This window comes from Bombus huntii, chromosome 12, assembly GCF_024542735.1.
Source record: "Bombus huntii isolate Logan2020A chromosome 12, iyBomHunt1.1, whole genome shotgun sequence".
Classification (NCBI taxonomy): Eukaryota; Metazoa; Arthropoda; class Insecta; order Hymenoptera; family Apidae; genus Bombus; species Bombus huntii.
This window is the reverse complement of record NC_066249.1, coordinates 5,234,381-5,253,515: the sequence shown is the minus strand read 5'-3', so window position 1 is coordinate 5,253,515 and position 19,135 is coordinate 5,234,381. Positions and strand designations below refer to the sequence as shown.

Genomic DNA, 19,135 nt, shown 5'->3' with positions numbered 1-19,135 from the left:
CAACGCTACATCGTCACGAAGCGCGTCGAATAATTCTAAGGAAACAAAAACAAAAAAGGAAACACAAAGAAAAATGCTAGAGTAGATAATTAATTAGGAACAATAGGAACGGATTTCATTTTTGAGCAAATCCTTAAACACCTAGTGGTGAGCCGAACATCCGGAACCACGCTGCCGGATGTCGGTTTAGTGATTAATTAACTCTATAAATAGCATTGCACCAGAACGGATGCACGATCTATCTAGATTACGTGTACTCGTTTATGCAAGTACATACGCCTTCGCGTGTAACAGTGTGTTGCTTATTCATTATAGAAACGCGTTTTATAAGATATTCGCGGAAGTGGAAGGCGTGATCGATCGATTTAACGAGAATATTCACTTCGCCTTCGCGCGCCAATCTTCCTAGAGATACAAACGTTCCATGCGCATTCCTCTCGAAACGATGCGAGATGTACAATAGATAAAGCAGCGTAATTATTCCCGTCTGCAGCATCGCAATAAGGAAATAGGTGTATACGATCGTATTTACGATATCGCGCTATAAATAAGATTTTTGACAGTATAGAATCGTAGCGAAGCTGCATCAAATAGAACATAGTACATAGGAGTAAAGCAATAATCCGTTCTTCCGGAGGCGCGTGTTGATATACAAACGTCTTCCTTACATTCTAAAATCCTTGCAATCCCTGTAAATTAACAGGAGATCGGCGAATTATCAATTATAAAGCATCGCAATGAATTACGTGGGAACCTTCGAGTAAAATCTCTTTATGAAAACGCAAGGCACGTAACAACGAACACATATCTTCCGTCATCGAACGATCTAGAAAAATATCTCACGACTCCCAACCATCCGTTGTAAGATACGAGAAGGCACGTCGGTGATTAAAAACAGCGTAAAAGCTGACAGCGAGTTCGCGACATGTTCACGCGCTACTCGGAATACGAAAAGAGCACTCCGACGTTTCATGGGAATACAAAGCTCGACCTTAGGTTTGGACAGAATCTTTATACTCTGGACGGTATTCCTCTGACCATGGAATCGTCAGTTGCACCCTCCTGAACGTCTCGATAGACCGTTTTAGTTCCAAAGATCGACCGAGTTCGAAGATGGAACACGGACGAGCTCCTTTGCCACGTGTTCTCATAGCTACGATGATCACGCTGGTCCTGCTGCCACCACACGGATTAATTATCGATTCGAGCAGTCGTGTTATAAATTATTTACGCGTTAGTATGTACAAACACACACGGTGGCCGACAACGAGAATACGTGATAGACTTCAGTCTTCGGCGTTCTGTCTTGCGCTCGACGTCGACCAGGACTAGGATGGATCGTCGCTGCATTTGTCGCCGTTCTTTTTAGTCTCCCACACGTTGATTCTCTTCAAGGGGTAACAGATCACAGCCGACAGAAAGATCAAGCTACCAGACAGGTAAAACGAGGCGTCGTAGCTTCCGGTTGCATCCATGAAGATACCTAAACAAATTGGACCGATGCGTCTTTTTATCGTATAATACTAATTAACACGTTGAAACATACGAAATTACTTACACTTGTAAAAATAGATTAGACGACTTTCAAGCGTGTACTTATCCATCGTCGTCTTATCTTATCTGTATTCTCAATTTATGAAAGTATCTCATGAAATTTATTCCGCGATCTGTATCTCGCGTCTCGAGATCGATGCTAATTAATTACACGATCGAAACGGCATTAGTTGCCGGTGACTTTTGATTCAACATTCAAATGTATCACGATCGATCACTCTATCGTAAAGTGTAATAATATGAAACGTTCGTGATTTATATCGCTGTTGCACAACAACGTTCCGATATATTGTCGCGTAACATCCCCTCTGGGCATGAGAATCGATATTTTCTAATCACCTGCGAGAGGCGCGCCTACGGCAGCTGCCACGCCTTGAAACAAAAGAAGCAATCCGAAAGCGTTGGTCAGTTTCTCTAGTCCCAGGAGATCTACCACCAGGATCGATCGCAGCGAGGCGAAGACAGCTGCAATGACAGAAATTTTAACTCGATATCTACGGATTTGAAACACCAGAAACGATATCCTCGAGCTTGGTAACCACCATATACTTACATATGCTAGTGCCAAAACCGGCAGCGTAAAAGAACTGGTAGCCCTTGCTGAGAGATAATCCGGAGAAAATGGTGAAGAGGCCAGCGGCACTGATGAATATATTGTTGACGACCAACGCGTTGACTCCTGGCAAGCTGCTAGCCAATCCACACACGACACGGCCAATGGTGTTGCCGATACCGATCACAGAGACAAGAAACATAGCGGTCGAGGCCTCGATGCCTGCCAATTGGGCTCGATCTGCAGAACAGAATCGACCACGCTGGTTTCTTTCGTCTTTTTGGCGCATAGTCGATTTTTAAAACGGGACACTCGGTCGGATAAAATCGAACCGATATCCTTCGAGTTTTCTTCTCTTTTCTTTGGCGGATTCGATATTTTCGAAATGCCGCGAAGATAGCGGGGGAAAATGGGATACTTTTGTCGGCAGCTTTCGAAGCTTTTAAAAATGGGAAAGAAACGATTTGATGAAACGTGATACGATACCTGGGACGTACATAAAAGGTGTATAGAAGCCCATCATCGTAAGTCCACCGGATATAGCCAGGATCAAGAAAGATGGACTCTTAAGGAGACTCAAATCGAGCATTGTCGTCAAGATTCGGCGTACGCTCTCTGGACAGATGTAACAGCTTCCACTCTCCTCTTCGGCGACGTCCGTCGCAGTAGGCAAACGCGTGACAGACATGTGATAGCCAACGGACGATTGCTGTGCAAATGGTGGTTAAAAAATGTATGAATCGTTCGAGAGTAGTCGTGTCTACATGAAAAGATCCATCATTTACTGTTACAATTTGCAGACACCGTAAACTCGTGTAATTCGTAAAAAAATGTACTTTTTTCAAGCCAACTTGAAGCATTCGACGGTATTTCGTTCCGTTTTTTTACCTGCGATTTGTAATGCGGCAGTCTGTTCAGGGAACCGCCGTAAAAGATATCGTCCCTGTAGAACGGTCTCTGCGGATCCTTGCTGAATGGGTTTCGCCTGTTGCCCATCTTCAGCGATTTCTGGCTGCAGTCCGAGTCCGCGCGCAGTCGTCTACCGCTGATCGTATGTCTGCGAATCTGCCAACAATTTCCTCTACTCGCTTAACCAGAACGTACTGTTATCGCGGCTAAATGAATCCTGCTGGCACAGCAACTGCCATAAAAATGCCATAAAAGTTCAGTAGTGTCCGCAAACTACACGTATCGCCACGAGTATCCTAGCATAACCAATTGTTGATCTTTCTACAATTTGCGTTTTTTTCTACGAATCGTAAAACATCGTTCATCTTTTGGAATTCTCGCGAAGCTTTCGCAGGACGGTAGCTTGGCTCTGCATAACGATAAATAATTATTTATTTGCCCCTATTTACTCGGCCCGAGACAACCGATAACAACGTAGAACGTTAGAAACGTTCGCGCATTCTGACCCGTTTAAAAGTTAGAATAACGCGAGATGAGTGTTTTACGCTCACCGTGGGCACTTTGCCATTCAGTCTCTCCACATCTCCACCGAGGAGATTGTTCTCCTCTTCGACCATCTTCTCGTCCATGTTCACGTCCAACTCTGGATAGATCGGCACGGACAGCCGCTTCTCCGAGCTACTCAACTTCCTTTCCAGAGTTCGCAGCTCCGCGTGAATCTTATGAAGAGAATGCAACGACTTGGAGGCGCTGCAATAAGAAGTTTGTCAAATCAGCACCCACTGTCTGAAACCCAGTCCCCTTTCCTTCTACTTCTTCGTAGCTTAACGTTTCTTCTATCTTTACGAGTTTGTCGACTTAAGACTCGTTCATCGTGTTGGTTCGACCGCGTTTAACTGCTACTTTTCTTCTAACTGTAGCGTGCAACTCGCAGCACGTTTTACGCCTTAAATAAGGGACTGTAATCTCTACGAACGAAACTTGTACGAAGTTGGCAATTTCTATTTCTCGGAGTATTCCCTTCGAATTTATCGCAATTCATATTTCGAGTGAACATTTCAAAGTACATAAATAAAGGGTTTTTTCTAGCTTTAAGATCGTAGTACTTTCGAAAAGTTGAAAATAGATGGAGATTTAATTATTACTTTACTATGTTGGGGTTGCTTCCAAGCAGCTCAGCAGCCGTTGGGTAATCGGTATTGTTATTGGTTCCAAAGAAACCGCTTCTGCCTGGTTGCATACAATGCAACGACGCCGTGGACACTCCCCTTGCCATCAAACTGCTTTTTACTTCTAAACCCGCGTTCTCCGGGCTGGATTTCACCTTAATCCGCGTTGACTTCAATGGACGGAACATGGCACCGAAAATGGCACAATTTAACAGCATTCCTATGACATTTCAAGCAACGTTCTGGAAATGTTCTAACGTAAAATACTTGTTTATTATATATCCGTATAATTTTTTTTTTAACCAGTTGACTACGTCGTTGACTACGTATACAGGTCATTGCTCGATTTTAACTACGCACCCCGTAAGGGATTATCGTTAACGTGTTAATATCGCGAAATAGAAACTTTCGATCAGTCCTGGATTGAAACTGCTGTTTCAACTTCCAATATAAAAAATAAAGAAACGTTAAAACGAGTGGAAAACTTCGTCGATAACATTGGACAAGCGAAAGTGTTTGAACAACGCTCTGTGGAAATACAATCCTAAAGTTTCCACTGTTTGCTCGAAAAGAGAGTGTCGAATGACAAAACAATGGAACGTTTGTCAAACACGCTACAAGACGATAACATCGATACTATCTTATTGACAAATCACCGAATCGATGATATCGTTGTTAAAGAATCTTAGAAAAATTCTCTCGAATTCAATCAAAGACTGGCGTTGCGATATCAAAGGTGGATCAACCGGATGTTTTATCGATTACCTGCTTGGAAGAGCAAGGCGCCCCTCCAACCGAATTGCTTCACCAGTATGTCTGAGATAGGCGCGAGCATGAAAGCGCCGATTCCGGATCCGCAGACCGCGATCCCGGTAGCCAGCGCTCGCCATCTTTCAAAATAAAATCCGGTAGTTATGACAGCCGGCACGTAAATCAGGCCTGCCCCGATACCTCCTAACAATGCAAGACACAAATACCACGTGAAACGGGAGAAATAGAAACGATGAATCACGGAATGGAATTTTTTATTTAAATCGTCGCTGCTCTACTTGGGACCCGCGTTTCGACGATCGCGCGACAGCAATTTTTTCTCTCTTTCTTTTTACTTAAAAAGGTTCCGGTTCTTTGCATATGAAAATTAAACGTTAGTCGAGAGCGCATCGTTTTATCGTGCGAAAGGAATTTTAACGAATTCTCCAGTCGCAATAATTTCAGTATGAAAGTTAACGTTAGTTTTAGGTGCACCCGTTCCTCCCTTTTGCCTGTCTTTTTTTATTCAAGAAATTTCGATCGCGAGAACGCGACGCGATGGAAAGTGACGTCGTTCACGTGACTCGAAAGGGGAACGTTCTTTGCATGCAAAATGGAACACCAGGATAAAAGGGAAACTTTTCTGTCCAGGCGGTAGAAACTTGGTGCGGAACAAGCGTATACAGGGTGGTATATTCGAAAGAACGTAGCCGAATGTTCGCGCAGCTTCCAAGGTGTTACGTAGGTGTTACCAAAGACAAAAGTGCGTCGAAGAATATGCAAATGCCTGGAAATCGTGCAAATTTGTCCAACATTGAAATTTGAACAACATTCGCAGCTTCCAACAGCCAGAACGTAACATCTCAGTACACTGTTGGACGCTCTACCCTGTACGTAGGATAAGAACTTACCGAGCACGCCGTAAGAGATATAGAGGAACTCGATGGAAGTGCTGAAGTACGACAGGACAAAGGCGCTGCAACTTATCACGCTTCCAAGGATCGCTACCAGACGAAAACCGTACCTGTTGGCCAATGCTGACACGAATGGGCCTGCGAATAAAACACAAGCGATCCATACTGAAAATTAATTTATCGTTAAAATCAACGATATTGCGCGTTGAAAAGGGAAATGTCGTGTTATAATGCGCTGTAATCGGAATTTTGCTATCAAGTTATACGACGTTATAGAAAAAGCTAATTATACTTGGAGCTATTACGTTGACGGCTAATTAAGAAGATACTTTAAAAATAAATGAGATAAGTCAGGGAATAAAGCAGAAAGAATTAAGAAGAAAAATTAATTCGACGTTCGATACAAAATGTGTTTTTCAATTATCTCACGGCCTATCGGATGATTTATATTTATACGCTCTTTTTTTGTCACTGACCAGCCATAAGATAAAATCCAGACTGCAACGAACCAACCAGCGCCACTCTCGCCTTCGACACTGCGAAAGCTTCGGAAATATCGTTGAGAAAGACACCGAAGCTAAAAATGATGCCGTCCACGAAGAGGTTGCACATGAAGGAGGCTGCGACGATCATCCAACCCCATCCACCATCCGGTGGCACCACCATCTCCACCTCGATGCTCTGTCAACACCAACGACAAAAAGTTTTCACGTGCATGAAAATGTATTTCTAGCAGAAGTTTCGTGCTTTCCTTGAAACTTTCCTTCGATTACCATGCTAATAGGCAACCGAAGACGAGCTAAAACACGATGCAGGATCGGTTTCTCGTTTCTTGCGGCTCAATTTTCGTTAGGTCGTCGTTTCAAGTTTCCAAGGTACTTACACGGGCCAACAAAGAACATCTGGCAGTTTGTAAAAACAAGAAGGAGATTCGGAAGCTGAAGGCAGGAAAGATCGTGTGGCTCGGTGGACGGCCAGCGACGAACGTTTCAACACCGTCATTCGTGGAAATTCACAAGGTGCTCGAGATCAAGGCTAAAGAACGTCTGAAACCGTCCAAGCCGGCGACTTTCGCGTTTTGCTAGACCGCGCGTGACCCAAAACTCTGACGTGTTATCGAACCGACGACCGCGACCGCGACCGCGCCATGTGACGCTGATACCGATTCACTTTAACAGAGAACTCGATTTATGAATTACTACGGCCAGTATTTTTAGTCTCGTGCAACGATATCGCCGACGATTGTTGCTAATCTCTTTACAGAGCATCGGAGCAGCTCCGCGTTTCGCAAGTTTCGCCACTGTTCCAGCATCGTTGGAACTTTTCTCTCGCGCACGTTGTACCCAAGCTGACCGCTCTTCTCGGCAAAACGAATACGTAAATCGTAGAGTAACGTTCGCAAATTTTAAATATCTTATTACGCGTAGCTTGTCTTTCGGATCTCGTATCTGGCAAGCTTCTTCCCTGTTAGCTTTCTTACAGTGGAAAATTTACGAAAATAACCGAGCCAGTCACTGAAAATACATCGTTTGAAAGGAATGTCAACGATCATCGAGGTGTCGTATTCTACGATTAACAGCGGTAACGTCGCTCATCCCGAACGAACCGATCCCTGTCGTCTGATTTGCACAGTCCGTACGACTACCGAAGCGCGATACAGTTACGTTCAGATCAGTCCTGCAGTGTCTCACCTCGTTATTGTTATCTCGAAAGTCTTCCAACTGCAGTTCCTCGTTCCTGCAATTGCCTCCATTCTGCTGCGGTACCTTGCTGACTTGTTCATCCACTTTATTCTCCAATGACGCCATCATCGTCCACGGTTGACTGGAACAGAGGATGGACCGTTGCAAAGAGCGTGATAGATCGTGAAAATAAAAAGAAAGAGATGAATCGAAACGAAGGCGAACGCGACGAAGATAAGGTCGAAAAGCGAACGACTACGTTCGTACGTTTTGTAATTTGTATATCATTATCTATCAGCGAGTAACTTGATTAAGTATTTGTTTGCATCGTGCTCGATCCGCGCTGCGACTCGCCGTACTCGTCGTGCACGATGCTACATAACGTAAATACGCGTGTATTATCATACCTATAAATTATGCACGTGCACGCGGTGCCGCGAGACGGGGGAGGAATCGACGACGAGACTTTCCTTCTTTCCGCGACCTTTCTATCCTTTACGACCCCTCCTCTACCAACCCTGTCCAACGAAGGGTCGTAATATCGAAGATGTCAATGGGATATAACGAGCACAAAGTCATAAAGCGCACATTGCAACAGGCGAACGTTGAGATGGACGAGATGGATCGCGAAAGAAATGGAAAAAGCGTCTAGACACGGATTGGCTTCACTCGCGGACAACTGGAATCCTCAACTGGAAGTGTGCTACTGTGCAGCAGTCTGTGTGAATCATAGATTTTATAGCCAGTTTTATGTAGCATACAATATGTCGTAAACGTGGCGATGGGAGCCAACAGTGGCCGGTATCAGGAAGAAAGTGACGTCTCGATAAACATCCGACGAGTGGGCGGAATTACGGACGGATATCGTCGAAGAAAACAAGTCTCGTGCGGTTCCACGCTTCTGTCTTTCGTTGTTTCATCAACAGCCAGCAGTTTCGTAACCAGCTGGTCCAGTTTGATACGATTACGGCTAGTATGAGGTAGGTCAAGGACGATGTGACTGGATAATGTTACTTACCAACATTTACCAACGAGCTGAAGCAATTATCGAAAAAAGAATCGTCATCTACGTTCGTTCAAACGAGCCACGGGCCACTACGCGAAATCGAAAGGAAAAGTTCGGTTGAAACGTGACGAATCGCACTAATTCTGATTCACTGGAACGAGGACACGCGTACCTCGACCATTGACCGTGATGTTCAACGTACAACGAAGAACTCGATTAAGGACGAAGTTTCTGCTGAGAAAATTTCTCACAGCTGATACGGCCACATACACGAAGTACAGTCCCACGGGCGAAAGAGCAATCAGCTCGTTAAATTGCCACACGAACAATCGACCATGCCGATCCCAAACGGGTTGATAGTTCAAGTCACGTGCCGATTGTTCGATATGTTCGGCCGGCCTTGACCTTTCTCAATGTTCTTGACCGACCTTCAGCCGAGAATGAATTTCAACGTTGGAAGCATGTGCTCCGTTAGAGTAACCTCGAGTTTTTTAATCGTTGCCGATGGAAATCTATATATCACGATTGCATAAGTAATCACGATATTCTTGAAATTAATGTTAATAAGATATCGGAAAAACGGATCGACATAAATGTTTCATAAAAAATAGAAGCTTTACGAAGATAAAAGTAATAAATTGTCATTACATACCATGCATTACGTGCATCTAGGATTTAGCCATGAAAAAAAATAACTTTTCACACAAGGCTGAAGTATTTGAGAGCGAACGAATAACTTGGAACGCTCCTACACAGGCTGCGAAGTTGACCAAGGAATGGTCCACCTGTCTGTTGTTCGCGAAACACCGGAAGATAGTCTGTCGTCGATGGTTCGACGATGGTAGGACCATGGACAATTGATCGGCCGAGAACAGGCCGCTGCTCTAATAAACGGGCGTGTTTGTATGTCGTATTCTGTGAATGATAAGATACGGCCTATGTTAGCCAATTTCGCGTCGTTTGCGTATCAAACAAAACGCATCTCTGAAAACACGGTAAATCGTTTTAATCTATGTTTACTATGTACTCTCTTACAACGCTCACAAATCTTTCAGAGCATCGTGATATCGTTGATGGAAGAACGAAAGGAAATAAATTCCGAGATTTCGGACGAATAATATTTCTCTTGGAATTAATTCGTTCGCTACTGCTTTCTAAATTACAACGCGTTTATCTTCGCGTGATTGTCGGCTTCCTAAACGCACGAAAGTCGAGCTATCGTGGAAAAAGTTACGCATTCCAGGATCACCGAGACAACAATCGTCACGAATTAACATCGTACTTCACCTTCGAGTCGAAATTACCACAGGAAATTGCCAGATAAGCTTACCAAGATTTTGATAAACGCAAGATTGCATCTCGTATTAGCGACTTGATCGAAAGATTTCAGCGACGATTATTCGATACTTTGGATTATCTCTCGATTCGATCGATCTTGTTTGCCAGCTTGTCGATAGGATCGCAACCGTCTTTAGTTTGGATAACAATATGATGGTAATAAACGTACACATACGTATAGAGCAAAGACTCGATCGAATCCGAAACATTTTCCCGTTACTTTCCTCGACGAACATTTCGTTCACGATCGTTCTACCAACGTCCCATATTTCTCGCACGAGCGTCGAAATTACTTCAAACAGAAAATCCTCGAAAACGGTTTGGGTCAACGTCCCCTGCGTGTTCCTGTCGCCCGTTATTCCTTCTGGTCGTCGTTGGACACAAGGTCGTAGCAGATATAAATACGAATAACCACGGATAATCTGCTTCGGTCTAGCCCAGAAGACAGAAGGGAAGAAAACGAAGAAGGGGACGAAGCAGAGATTTCGACACTGGCTGGTTAACGCCAAATGAAACGGTCCAGGGTCCTGTTGGTCCACGTGTAACCACGACGTTCTCTGACGAAGCCGTATCGTTGCACGGTTTGACGAGTATTGTGCAAATAGGATTGTGTAAACTCAGCCTGCTGATAAGGGGAGCGCTTATTTTTAGTAAGTCGCGGCTAACTCTCGCTCCACAGCTTCCTACGAACCTTTAAACCACCCGAACGCACCGGATATCGCAACGTTGTCCAACGGTCGTCGAAATTTTGTTAGAAAGGCAACGAATTCGTGGCCAAATCGAACGCTTATCGACTCTCGGTCCTACAACAACTGGGGTGTGCTCGGGGTTTCGAACGGCTGCCGTTAGGCTGCCATTGAAACGGTGATAATTGATGCTCTAATTAATTGATAACTACGAGCTAGAATGGCACTCGTTGTAGGGTTAATTACCTACGACGAAGAAATTAAGAATAGGCATTTTCTATCGATGATAACCACGTTCTCAGAACGTATTACGAAAATTCAAATAGCCAACGTCGGGGGGCAACTTTTTGCGCTATGATAACTGGAATTTGCAACGATCGAGACACGTAATCGACATACTCCAACGATTACGGTCTAATCGATAGCCGTGGACCGGAGCAACATTCGAAGTTACGTTAAGTATCTACCGCGGCCAGCAAACTGAGAACATGAACATTCTCGTTTGGAGACCGTGTTATAGAAATTAAAGCGAACAAAGTGGAGATCGGTCTTCTTATTTACACAACGTGCACAGCTGTTGCTCGCTAGTCGTAGGTGTTTCTGTCGTCCTTAAGGCCGAGTTGCACAAAATTTGAATTTAACGAGCACCTGTAAACTGCGACGAGACTATTCAACTTTCTAAACAGCTGATATTACAGTTTACACAGTACCTGAGGGTAAATTTACTTTGTTGCTTGCTTACGTTACACCACTTTCAGCGAACATCCTAAACACAGTCGAGGTATCCCGATAAGATTCTCAGGATAATCAGAGGATCGTTTGAAAGATTCAACTTGCGAGTCTTGAGACTCGGCTACGCACCGATATCGATTTACTTTTCATAATAACAACATTGTAAATCCAAACACGTACGAAAAGTGCCGACATCTGGATAAACGATCATCGCCGTCTCCGTTTCAACACTCTGCTACGTATAAACTACGCGGCTAGAAATATTTATCCCTGGGGAAGTTAACTAACGATGAGAATCTATAAATGCGAGGGACCACAATTTCGAGAGCTCCGAAGGACCGAAAAAGAAACATCCAGTTTCTTGTTGTGTAGTGGAAAAGTCTTGCGATAGGGTCTCCAACATTGAGAAAATAGCCGGATACACGGAAGCAAGCAACGGTATATCGAACCGACACCGGCGAAGATATTTTCTCGAAATAATCCCCCGGTTGTATGGTGCGTGCTCTGAGAATAGAGTCAGGCTCGCCTAATAATAGCGATATAAAAAGAAGGCCCATTGGAGCAGTTGCGTCGGGAGAGCGAGACGCGGAAAAGGAAATCGAAAGGATATCGATGGATCGGTGCTTCAGAAACGAGAAGAGGCAATTATCGATGGAAAGCGGATAGATAGCCATTATCGTGTTGGATACTGGACACAATGCACTGGCCCGTTTATTCGAGAATTCGTTCCTGGCTCGATATCAAACGCATCGGATTCTGTCTTTTTCTTTTCTCTGCATTGTTCGTTCTTCGCCGTCGTAGACAACGTACGCGACGACGAAACGAAGCGAATACCTGCGACAAGCTGGTGAACCGTCCAGCCGAATCGTCTTCCATCGCTCTGTTCCATAAACAAATTGCCTTATCGCGCGCAGTGATTGTCAGTTTTCTAAATTTTTATTTCCATCTGTTTATAGCGGGACAAAGAGCGGGGTTCGTTGAAAGACGTAATTTAAAAATCGTAAACGACGTTAGTAGCCACGATCGTTTCAGACAGACTGACCGATTGTAAAAGTTCCGTTGGGGTAGTTATATTTCTTGGAACTTGTCTATTCTGGCGTGAAAGTTTTCCAATCAGCGTTTGAAAACTTTTGTTGCTTTCGCTGGCCTCTTACTCGTGTTGCTCGGGATACAGATAAAATAATATATATAGTCGAAGAATTCGATCGTTTTATTATTCAAAACTGTCCGAAATAAGTCGAACGATTACCCTTCTGCCAACTTACAATTTTTCAAGAGCAGCCAGTTCGCGGTAGAAATTCTTTTATTTGGAATTTTAGAATTCTACGAAGAATCGAATCTGCGCAATTTCCACGCGAAACCATCGACCACGATACAAATAAACGTGGTTCTCGTCAGCAAATGCAAACATTCCGCGAGAAACCGAAGAAATAATCTATTTATTCGTTGCAAACGAATAAGATCTAACGAAGTAGATTTGACGATAGCTGCGACCGTATTGAACGCGTCTTCCTGGAAACGCCGCGGAAACACACTATTCGTTTTGATGGCGGGAAAGAAGCCCTCGTTAGGGGCTCGTTCAATTCTATTTAAGCGGCATATTGTGCCTAATTGGAAAATTGTCAGGTTTTCAATTGAATTTTCATGCAACGTTCGCTTTAATTATCGCCGACCGGTAACAGGATGCTCTTTCTAACGAAGACGCGGTCGATCGAGCAACGACTCGTAGAATCCAAGTTGCGAATGCTGCTATCGTTCTCGTACAGAATTCGAATTCGATATCGAACACCGCGATATTACATCACTCAGTCGCCTCGTACTTTTCGATATACTTTTCCGTTATTATTGTCTCGAGAAAACTTTTATTCGACTCTCCGATGTCGAGGAATCGTCGATAGCCGAGCAAAGAGGAAACTCTTTTGCTGCCTTATCTCGTGCAACTTCGACACTTGGAATAATAGTCGAATGGAAAATTATATGCGCGGTGCGAGTCGATATCGTGTATAAATATTGAAACAAACCGCAGTATGTACTTCGGGGTATACACCGGAATGGAGGACGTCCGCGCATCGCTTTCTGACCCGATAAATCAAACGACCGATCGTACCAATATTTGCATGTTTCCGTACAATCGTCGGTGATATTCAAGTTAATGCATTATCGTAACGAACGAATCTTAACGCGCATTGTCAAGACGTTTTTATCTGTGGCTAGGAATTTCGTAAATACTCGACACTATTAAATTATCTGTGTTTCTGGAGTATCGACATGGAAAACAAAACGAGCTGTGTGTTCACGGACATCGTATCTCTGACAAACTTTCGACTTTACATCTTCGATATACCGTAAAACCGTGATATCTGAAATTCGACCGATCGGTGAATTATCTACTTTTCTAGGGTATCGAAGGATGGAACGAACGATCGCCACTTGTTCAAGATTTCCGTGTTTACGAAACTTTTTCATTTCCCGCCTATCGAGATCGATCGCCGATTAGATAAATCGACGAGATGTTCAACGCAATAACCGATAACTAATCGACAAAACATTTGCTCGCGTTACAGGTATTTTAAACTGCGTGAAAGTGTCGTTTATCTCGAGCACACGACACGTTCAAAATGTAAAGTTGGTTATCGTACAAGTAAATCCGTTCCTATCTCGTTTAGATAATGTAATTAGCGCCATTACTATCTGCTTTTCTCCGTGTCGTGATTGTTCTAAGGAAATTGATATCAAAGGTGCCGTGTAATTTGGTACTCGTTGCAATCGGCGCGATATCGGTGCTTCGATATCCGACTTATCTCAATTTTTCGCTGGTCCAAACGAAAAGCGTACCGCGTAAACAATACGCAGCTGCCGGAGTAGCCGGCGGAGACTCGTTTCGATGATTCGTCGGTGTTTTTCAAAATCAAGATCGAAATTCTATCTCGAGTAATTTAAAAAAAAAAAAAAAAAAAAGACAGAAGCCAGTTATCGGACGATTTCTCGAAGCTCCGTTGATTCGACGAAGGGAGATCTTCGAATTTGTACGAGGCAAAGTGGCTCGAACTCGAAGAGTTTCGCTCGAAAGCCAATGTAGATCAAAAGTTGGACGAAAAAATCGCAAAAGAGGAAGTCTATTGAACGGTAGCACGACGAATCCCTTATTTAGTTCCGCTGCGGGCCTCGTTGCCCCTCTCGAGAAATTGATTAGGGCGAAACTCGTGGGCCAGCTCCCATTCACTCGGACCGTCAACGTGAATGACTCGACCGCTGAAAAGGCACCGGTAATACAATGAACGATTCTACACGTAGTACGTACCTACGAATCGTATGGCCGAGTAAGCGATCTTCTTCTCGAGGCCACGTGCTGAGGCCAAAGTTCAACAGGACTTATCTTTCAGATTTTTCGCACACGTTTATTTACCAACATTATTCGCGATTCGACGCTATATCGACGATGGACTGTGTTTCAGGAATAGACCTAAAACGGGCTAATAAACCCGACATTCCTTTTGCAGGCCACTCGACCCAACCCACGCGTCTTTGTCTCTCCGCGTTTCTCGCTATGCTTGTTTCTCTCTCATCTTGAGAAGCTTGGCCAGGTCAGGAAAAAACGGAAACGCAGAATCGTGTTTGCTTACCATTAAGCGTTAACACGCGATTACCAGGCGCTTTTCTCTCATAGTTTTGCATGTCTTACCGAACGAGCCGAAGCGGAAATTAAATAGAACGACGATCGATGAAATATTCGAGACATTTGAGAAACAGAAAAAACACCGGCTACTAAATAATAATAAGGCGATCGTCGATGATCATAGGCTTGTTTGCGCGACACCGCAATGATTTCATTCTGCTCGTTGTAATTGCTGGTTATTCGCGAACGAGGACGCGAAAGATAATTATTATACGGGTTTTTCAACGCGATCGTGGAAAGGAAAAGACTGATCGAGGAACAACGATCCGATTGACTTTTTTTTTCTCGTAGGGGAAATAAAAATGATGTTTTTATACGTGGACTGAGGGGCACGTATCTGTTTCCGAGTTGGGAAGCGGATCGAAAGATAAGCCGGAAAGGGAATGGAAAAAGAAATTAACGCAGGCGATTTTCATACGCGAGACAAGGTCGATTCGTTGAGCGGCTCTCATTACGGATTCGGAATTAATATTCCGATCTGGTCGGTCGAGCAGCACGCATGCGCGTGCTACGCGCGCACGATCCTTACCGTATGGAAATTTCGGAAACGACGCTATTTCGTCTGGTCGAACGTCATCGGCATCGGAGATAAGTTATGTTTTTATTATCGAACGGGACAGAAAAAAGCAGACGTCTTGGTTCGGTCTCCCGTCGATAGCTACAGTCTCGTAGACTCGATCGACGATAAGCGAGAAAATGTATGCACACACGCGTGAAACAAGATACGTGTGTCGGAAAAGAGAGAAGAACGTAGAAAGACGCGTGTCCAACTTATCGTTGCATCTTTCGTAATTGATAATTTCGTAATAACAATAAGGTACACGTAAAACAAGCTTACGTGTGTGCACGACCACGTGCAAAGGGATGCTGCGGAGCGCGCATGCGCGAACCTCGAGGCGGGAAGTGCGCTTAAGCGTCGATGGAATACAAAACACAACAGAACACGTATACATAGACGCGATCGCAAGCGTGTACTCCTACATGTGCACTACACACGCGTTTACACTACCGTAAACTGAAAGAAACGGAAGAAATGAATGAGAAGCTTTTCGTATGCCCGTACACACGCGCACATATGTAACGGTTACTATGTACACCGTGACGAGAGATACATCTGGTTAAACCTGAAACGGTTAAGGCCGGTTGATTACCTTTCCTCGTCAAGCCACTGTCACCGACTGCCGAAATTCCAGGGAGCGGGTGCGAAGGAAAGAGGCCAGAGAGGAACGCGCGCGTGTTCGTGGCCGCGTCGTGCGCGTGTACTAAGACGGTACGCGCGATGTGCCCGAGAGTAAGCGCGATCTGTGTATCCCGTCGGGTGTGCACGGCTTCCATCGGTCACCGATAACAACCGAATGCCAGATTGGTCCGTTTCGAGCTCACAGGATCGTCTCGTTGGACACATGCTCCGACTCATACCGCCAGATGATCTGCTGCCGGAACGAAGCGTGACGTAACGAGCGTAGAAAGTTACGATTATATTAAATACGAAGGTTTCTTCGAAGTTTGCCAGTAATCGAATCGTCGTTTCCCTCGATCTTCGTCTTCTTTGCGTTTGTCCGCGAATCGAGCTTCTTCTACAGAGATTCGAGGTTATCTCGATAGAGACGACGGAACCTGACTCGCAAAGAGTAAAGCGAAATTCTCACGACCGTTGATCGATCGCCGATGGATCGCAGTCGATCGTTAGCTACGATATGCGTGCACGCGTTAAATCCAATCGAGATCGACGATCGACGTTCGTTCGATGCGAGACGAATCGAGACGGCTACGATTCGCGCTCCGTTCGATCGACAATCGAAATCGAAACACGCCACCCTCTTGGTTACGAGATCGAACGGCTGCACTTAGAAGCGCTAACGAGCCGCGGTTAAAACGGTCGATACGCGGCGCCGCGAGTTCCGTTGATCGTCGATAAGGACTCCGGAGGCGACTGTCCGATAACCCGAATCAGCGGAGATTGTGTGACCACCGAACCACTCGGCAACCCGTTTCGACGTTTCCAACCACAAGACGCGGTGATAGTGAACTCGATGACGTAATTAATGGCGAAAAGGTTTATTATGGAAGTGGCTAGGCGCACGCGTCCTTGCCTCCCGTTCGTTTCGCGGTAATACTCGTATATTAACGAAATGCATAGAATATTATGATTGCGCATCGAGAAAATTGTTGGTTAAGCGTATTTCAAGTACGGCCTGCTTTTTATATTCGATTAGTTTATCGTAATACCGATTGCGTTTTTGTTGTGTGGCGGCTTTTGTTCGTAGCGTCGTTATCAGTTGTAATTTGACAATTCCATAATTCAAACGCCGATAAAAGTTCTGAAAAATTTTACACAGCGACGGTTGTCCGGTATCTGTGAACAATTTAGAAGCAGCCATTTGCCAACAAATTTTCCCCCTTTCCATAGAAAAACACGATAAATTTCTATAATACCGATGCGCTTGTGCAGTTTGAGTATAACCAAAGCGATCCATGACTCGTCAATTGATAAATCGGATGATTAAAACTGGTTCGTGTACAAGTTTCGCTAGTTCCCGCGTGAAAAAGGGCGGCGTGCAGTGCCGACGCACGACTACACGTGCCACGAATACGCAGTATCGCGTCGTGTGGCGCGAACTCGCATGGCGCAGAAATACACACCAGCTCTCTTTTTGCTTGATCGTGCGTTCGACAGATCTAAGAATACGTATATTTAGTTCTCTGGACTGTTGTACGCGGAGATAAATCGTCGTTTTCGATCTTCTTTAAAAGCGTCGCGAACGCGATCTTAATTACCGTGCACGTGAACAACTCGCGAGATAATTTTCTTTTACAGGAATTTATTTACGTTGTTCGTTGCATTCTTCTTGCTATCGAGCATTAGAGTTATTCCCACGAATCGACCGCGATTCATCCTCGTTCCTTGCCGCGATGTATGTGTATATATATATATATATCTTCACCACCGAGATAAACTTCACAGAAACGAACGGCAATCCACGTGTATCGAGCCCCGTGAATGCGGCGTATATCATCGAGCATGTACCGAAATGCACTCACGTATGCGTCATGATTGTCGTCAACGAAGCACGAACTTCGGATGTCACACTCGCGCAAGTCGTATCCTGGTGTCGACTGCTTCGCTCGAAGAAGAAGTGAGAACAGACCGAGGGGACGAGTGCCATAAAAATCGGCAGTGGTGTTGAAGTTCGAGACCGTATGCGAGAAAGATAGAAGATAGAGCGAGAATAAGAGAGAAAGAGAGATAGAAAGAGAGAGAGAGAGAGAGAGTGAGAAAGGGAGAAAGGAGAGAAGAAGGAAAAGAGACGAAGGAGAAGAACGGGAAAGAGGCGAAAGGCACGCGGTGAACTGGTGGAAAAAGTACGAGGAAGTCGCGATAAACGACGACGAGCCACTTGCAATTCTCGCGCGACAGAACGGAGGCGGTGTTTCGCCAAACCTCCGCTCGTTTTCTTGCGTTTCGCCCCTCCTATTGCACGGTGGCGCTTAAACGAAAGTGTAAGTTTACTTAAGGTAGGTCGCGCCAAGAATATACGCCTATTGCACGACGAACTCTCGTACCGTTCCTTCGGGACGGAGAGAGGGAGGGAGATAGAAAAGAGTTCACTGCAAAGTGATGACGTTCTACGATTCACCAGAGCATTTGCGTGCTCCTCTTCTTTTTTATACATGTATGTCTTGTAAAGGAACAGAGAAACCATCGGCCGAATGCGAAAACGTTTCTACAATTTCGTGTTTGCCAGATACGAGCCTTCGAACTTTTTGGCTTGGCCTTTCACTGCACGGTGATTTGATCCTTGATATTCAAACGTCCCGCCTTCATAAACGTTACAAACATATATATATATAGTGTAATTTTGAGCACTTCTTTGAAAATATATATGCATGTATATTATATTAACTTAATCCAAAGAAGCGCTCAAAATTACACTCCGACAGTTTTAATATTAAGGAGAAATAACTGAGTAATGTTGGTTTAATGTTTGCAATAACGTAGACGTATTTATTCCTTTTGTTTTCATGTGGACGGTAAATCGCAAAGTTTCAATGGCAACGTGTTGTTGCAAATACGTAATATTTACGATATGCGGCAGATTGGGAAGAAGAGTCGAATCGTTAAGGGTTCGATGCCGACGAACCATCGTTACGATCGCTGACAATAA

The 19,135-nt window shown here is 44.5% G+C and overlaps 1 protein-coding gene across 7 annotated transcripts; it reads right to left on the bottom strand.

Moving 5' to 3' along the window:
* Window positions 1-72: 72 nt before the first annotated feature.
* LOC126871695 (monocarboxylate transporter 12-B) lies at window positions 73-19,004 on the bottom strand. 7 transcript variants are annotated; one of them, XM_050630769.1, is made up of 12 exons: window positions 16,121-19,004; window positions 7,541-7,673; window positions 6,326-6,530; window positions 5,847-5,987; window positions 4,951-5,139; window positions 4,162-4,405; window positions 3,568-3,766; window positions 2,996-3,172; window positions 2,594-2,816; window positions 2,108-2,347; window positions 1,894-2,019; window positions 73-1,483 (listed from the first exon to the last, which is right to left on the bottom strand). In XM_050630769.1, the coding sequence occupies exons 2-12, from the start codon at window positions 7,658-7,660 to the stop codon at window positions 1,329-1,331; spliced, it is 2,019 nt and encodes a 672-aa protein (XP_050486726.1). In that variant the 5' UTR covers window positions 7,661-7,673; window positions 16,121-19,004; the 3' UTR covers window positions 73-1,328. The 7 variants fall into 7 exon arrangements, with proteins under 7 accessions (XP_050486726.1, XP_050486725.1, XP_050486728.1 ...); XM_050630768.1 differs by having other exon boundaries at window positions 18,012-19,004; XM_050630771.1 differs by lacking the exon at window positions 16,121-19,004 and adding an exon at window positions 12,559-16,101.
* Window positions 19,005-19,135: the final 131 nt, after the last annotated feature.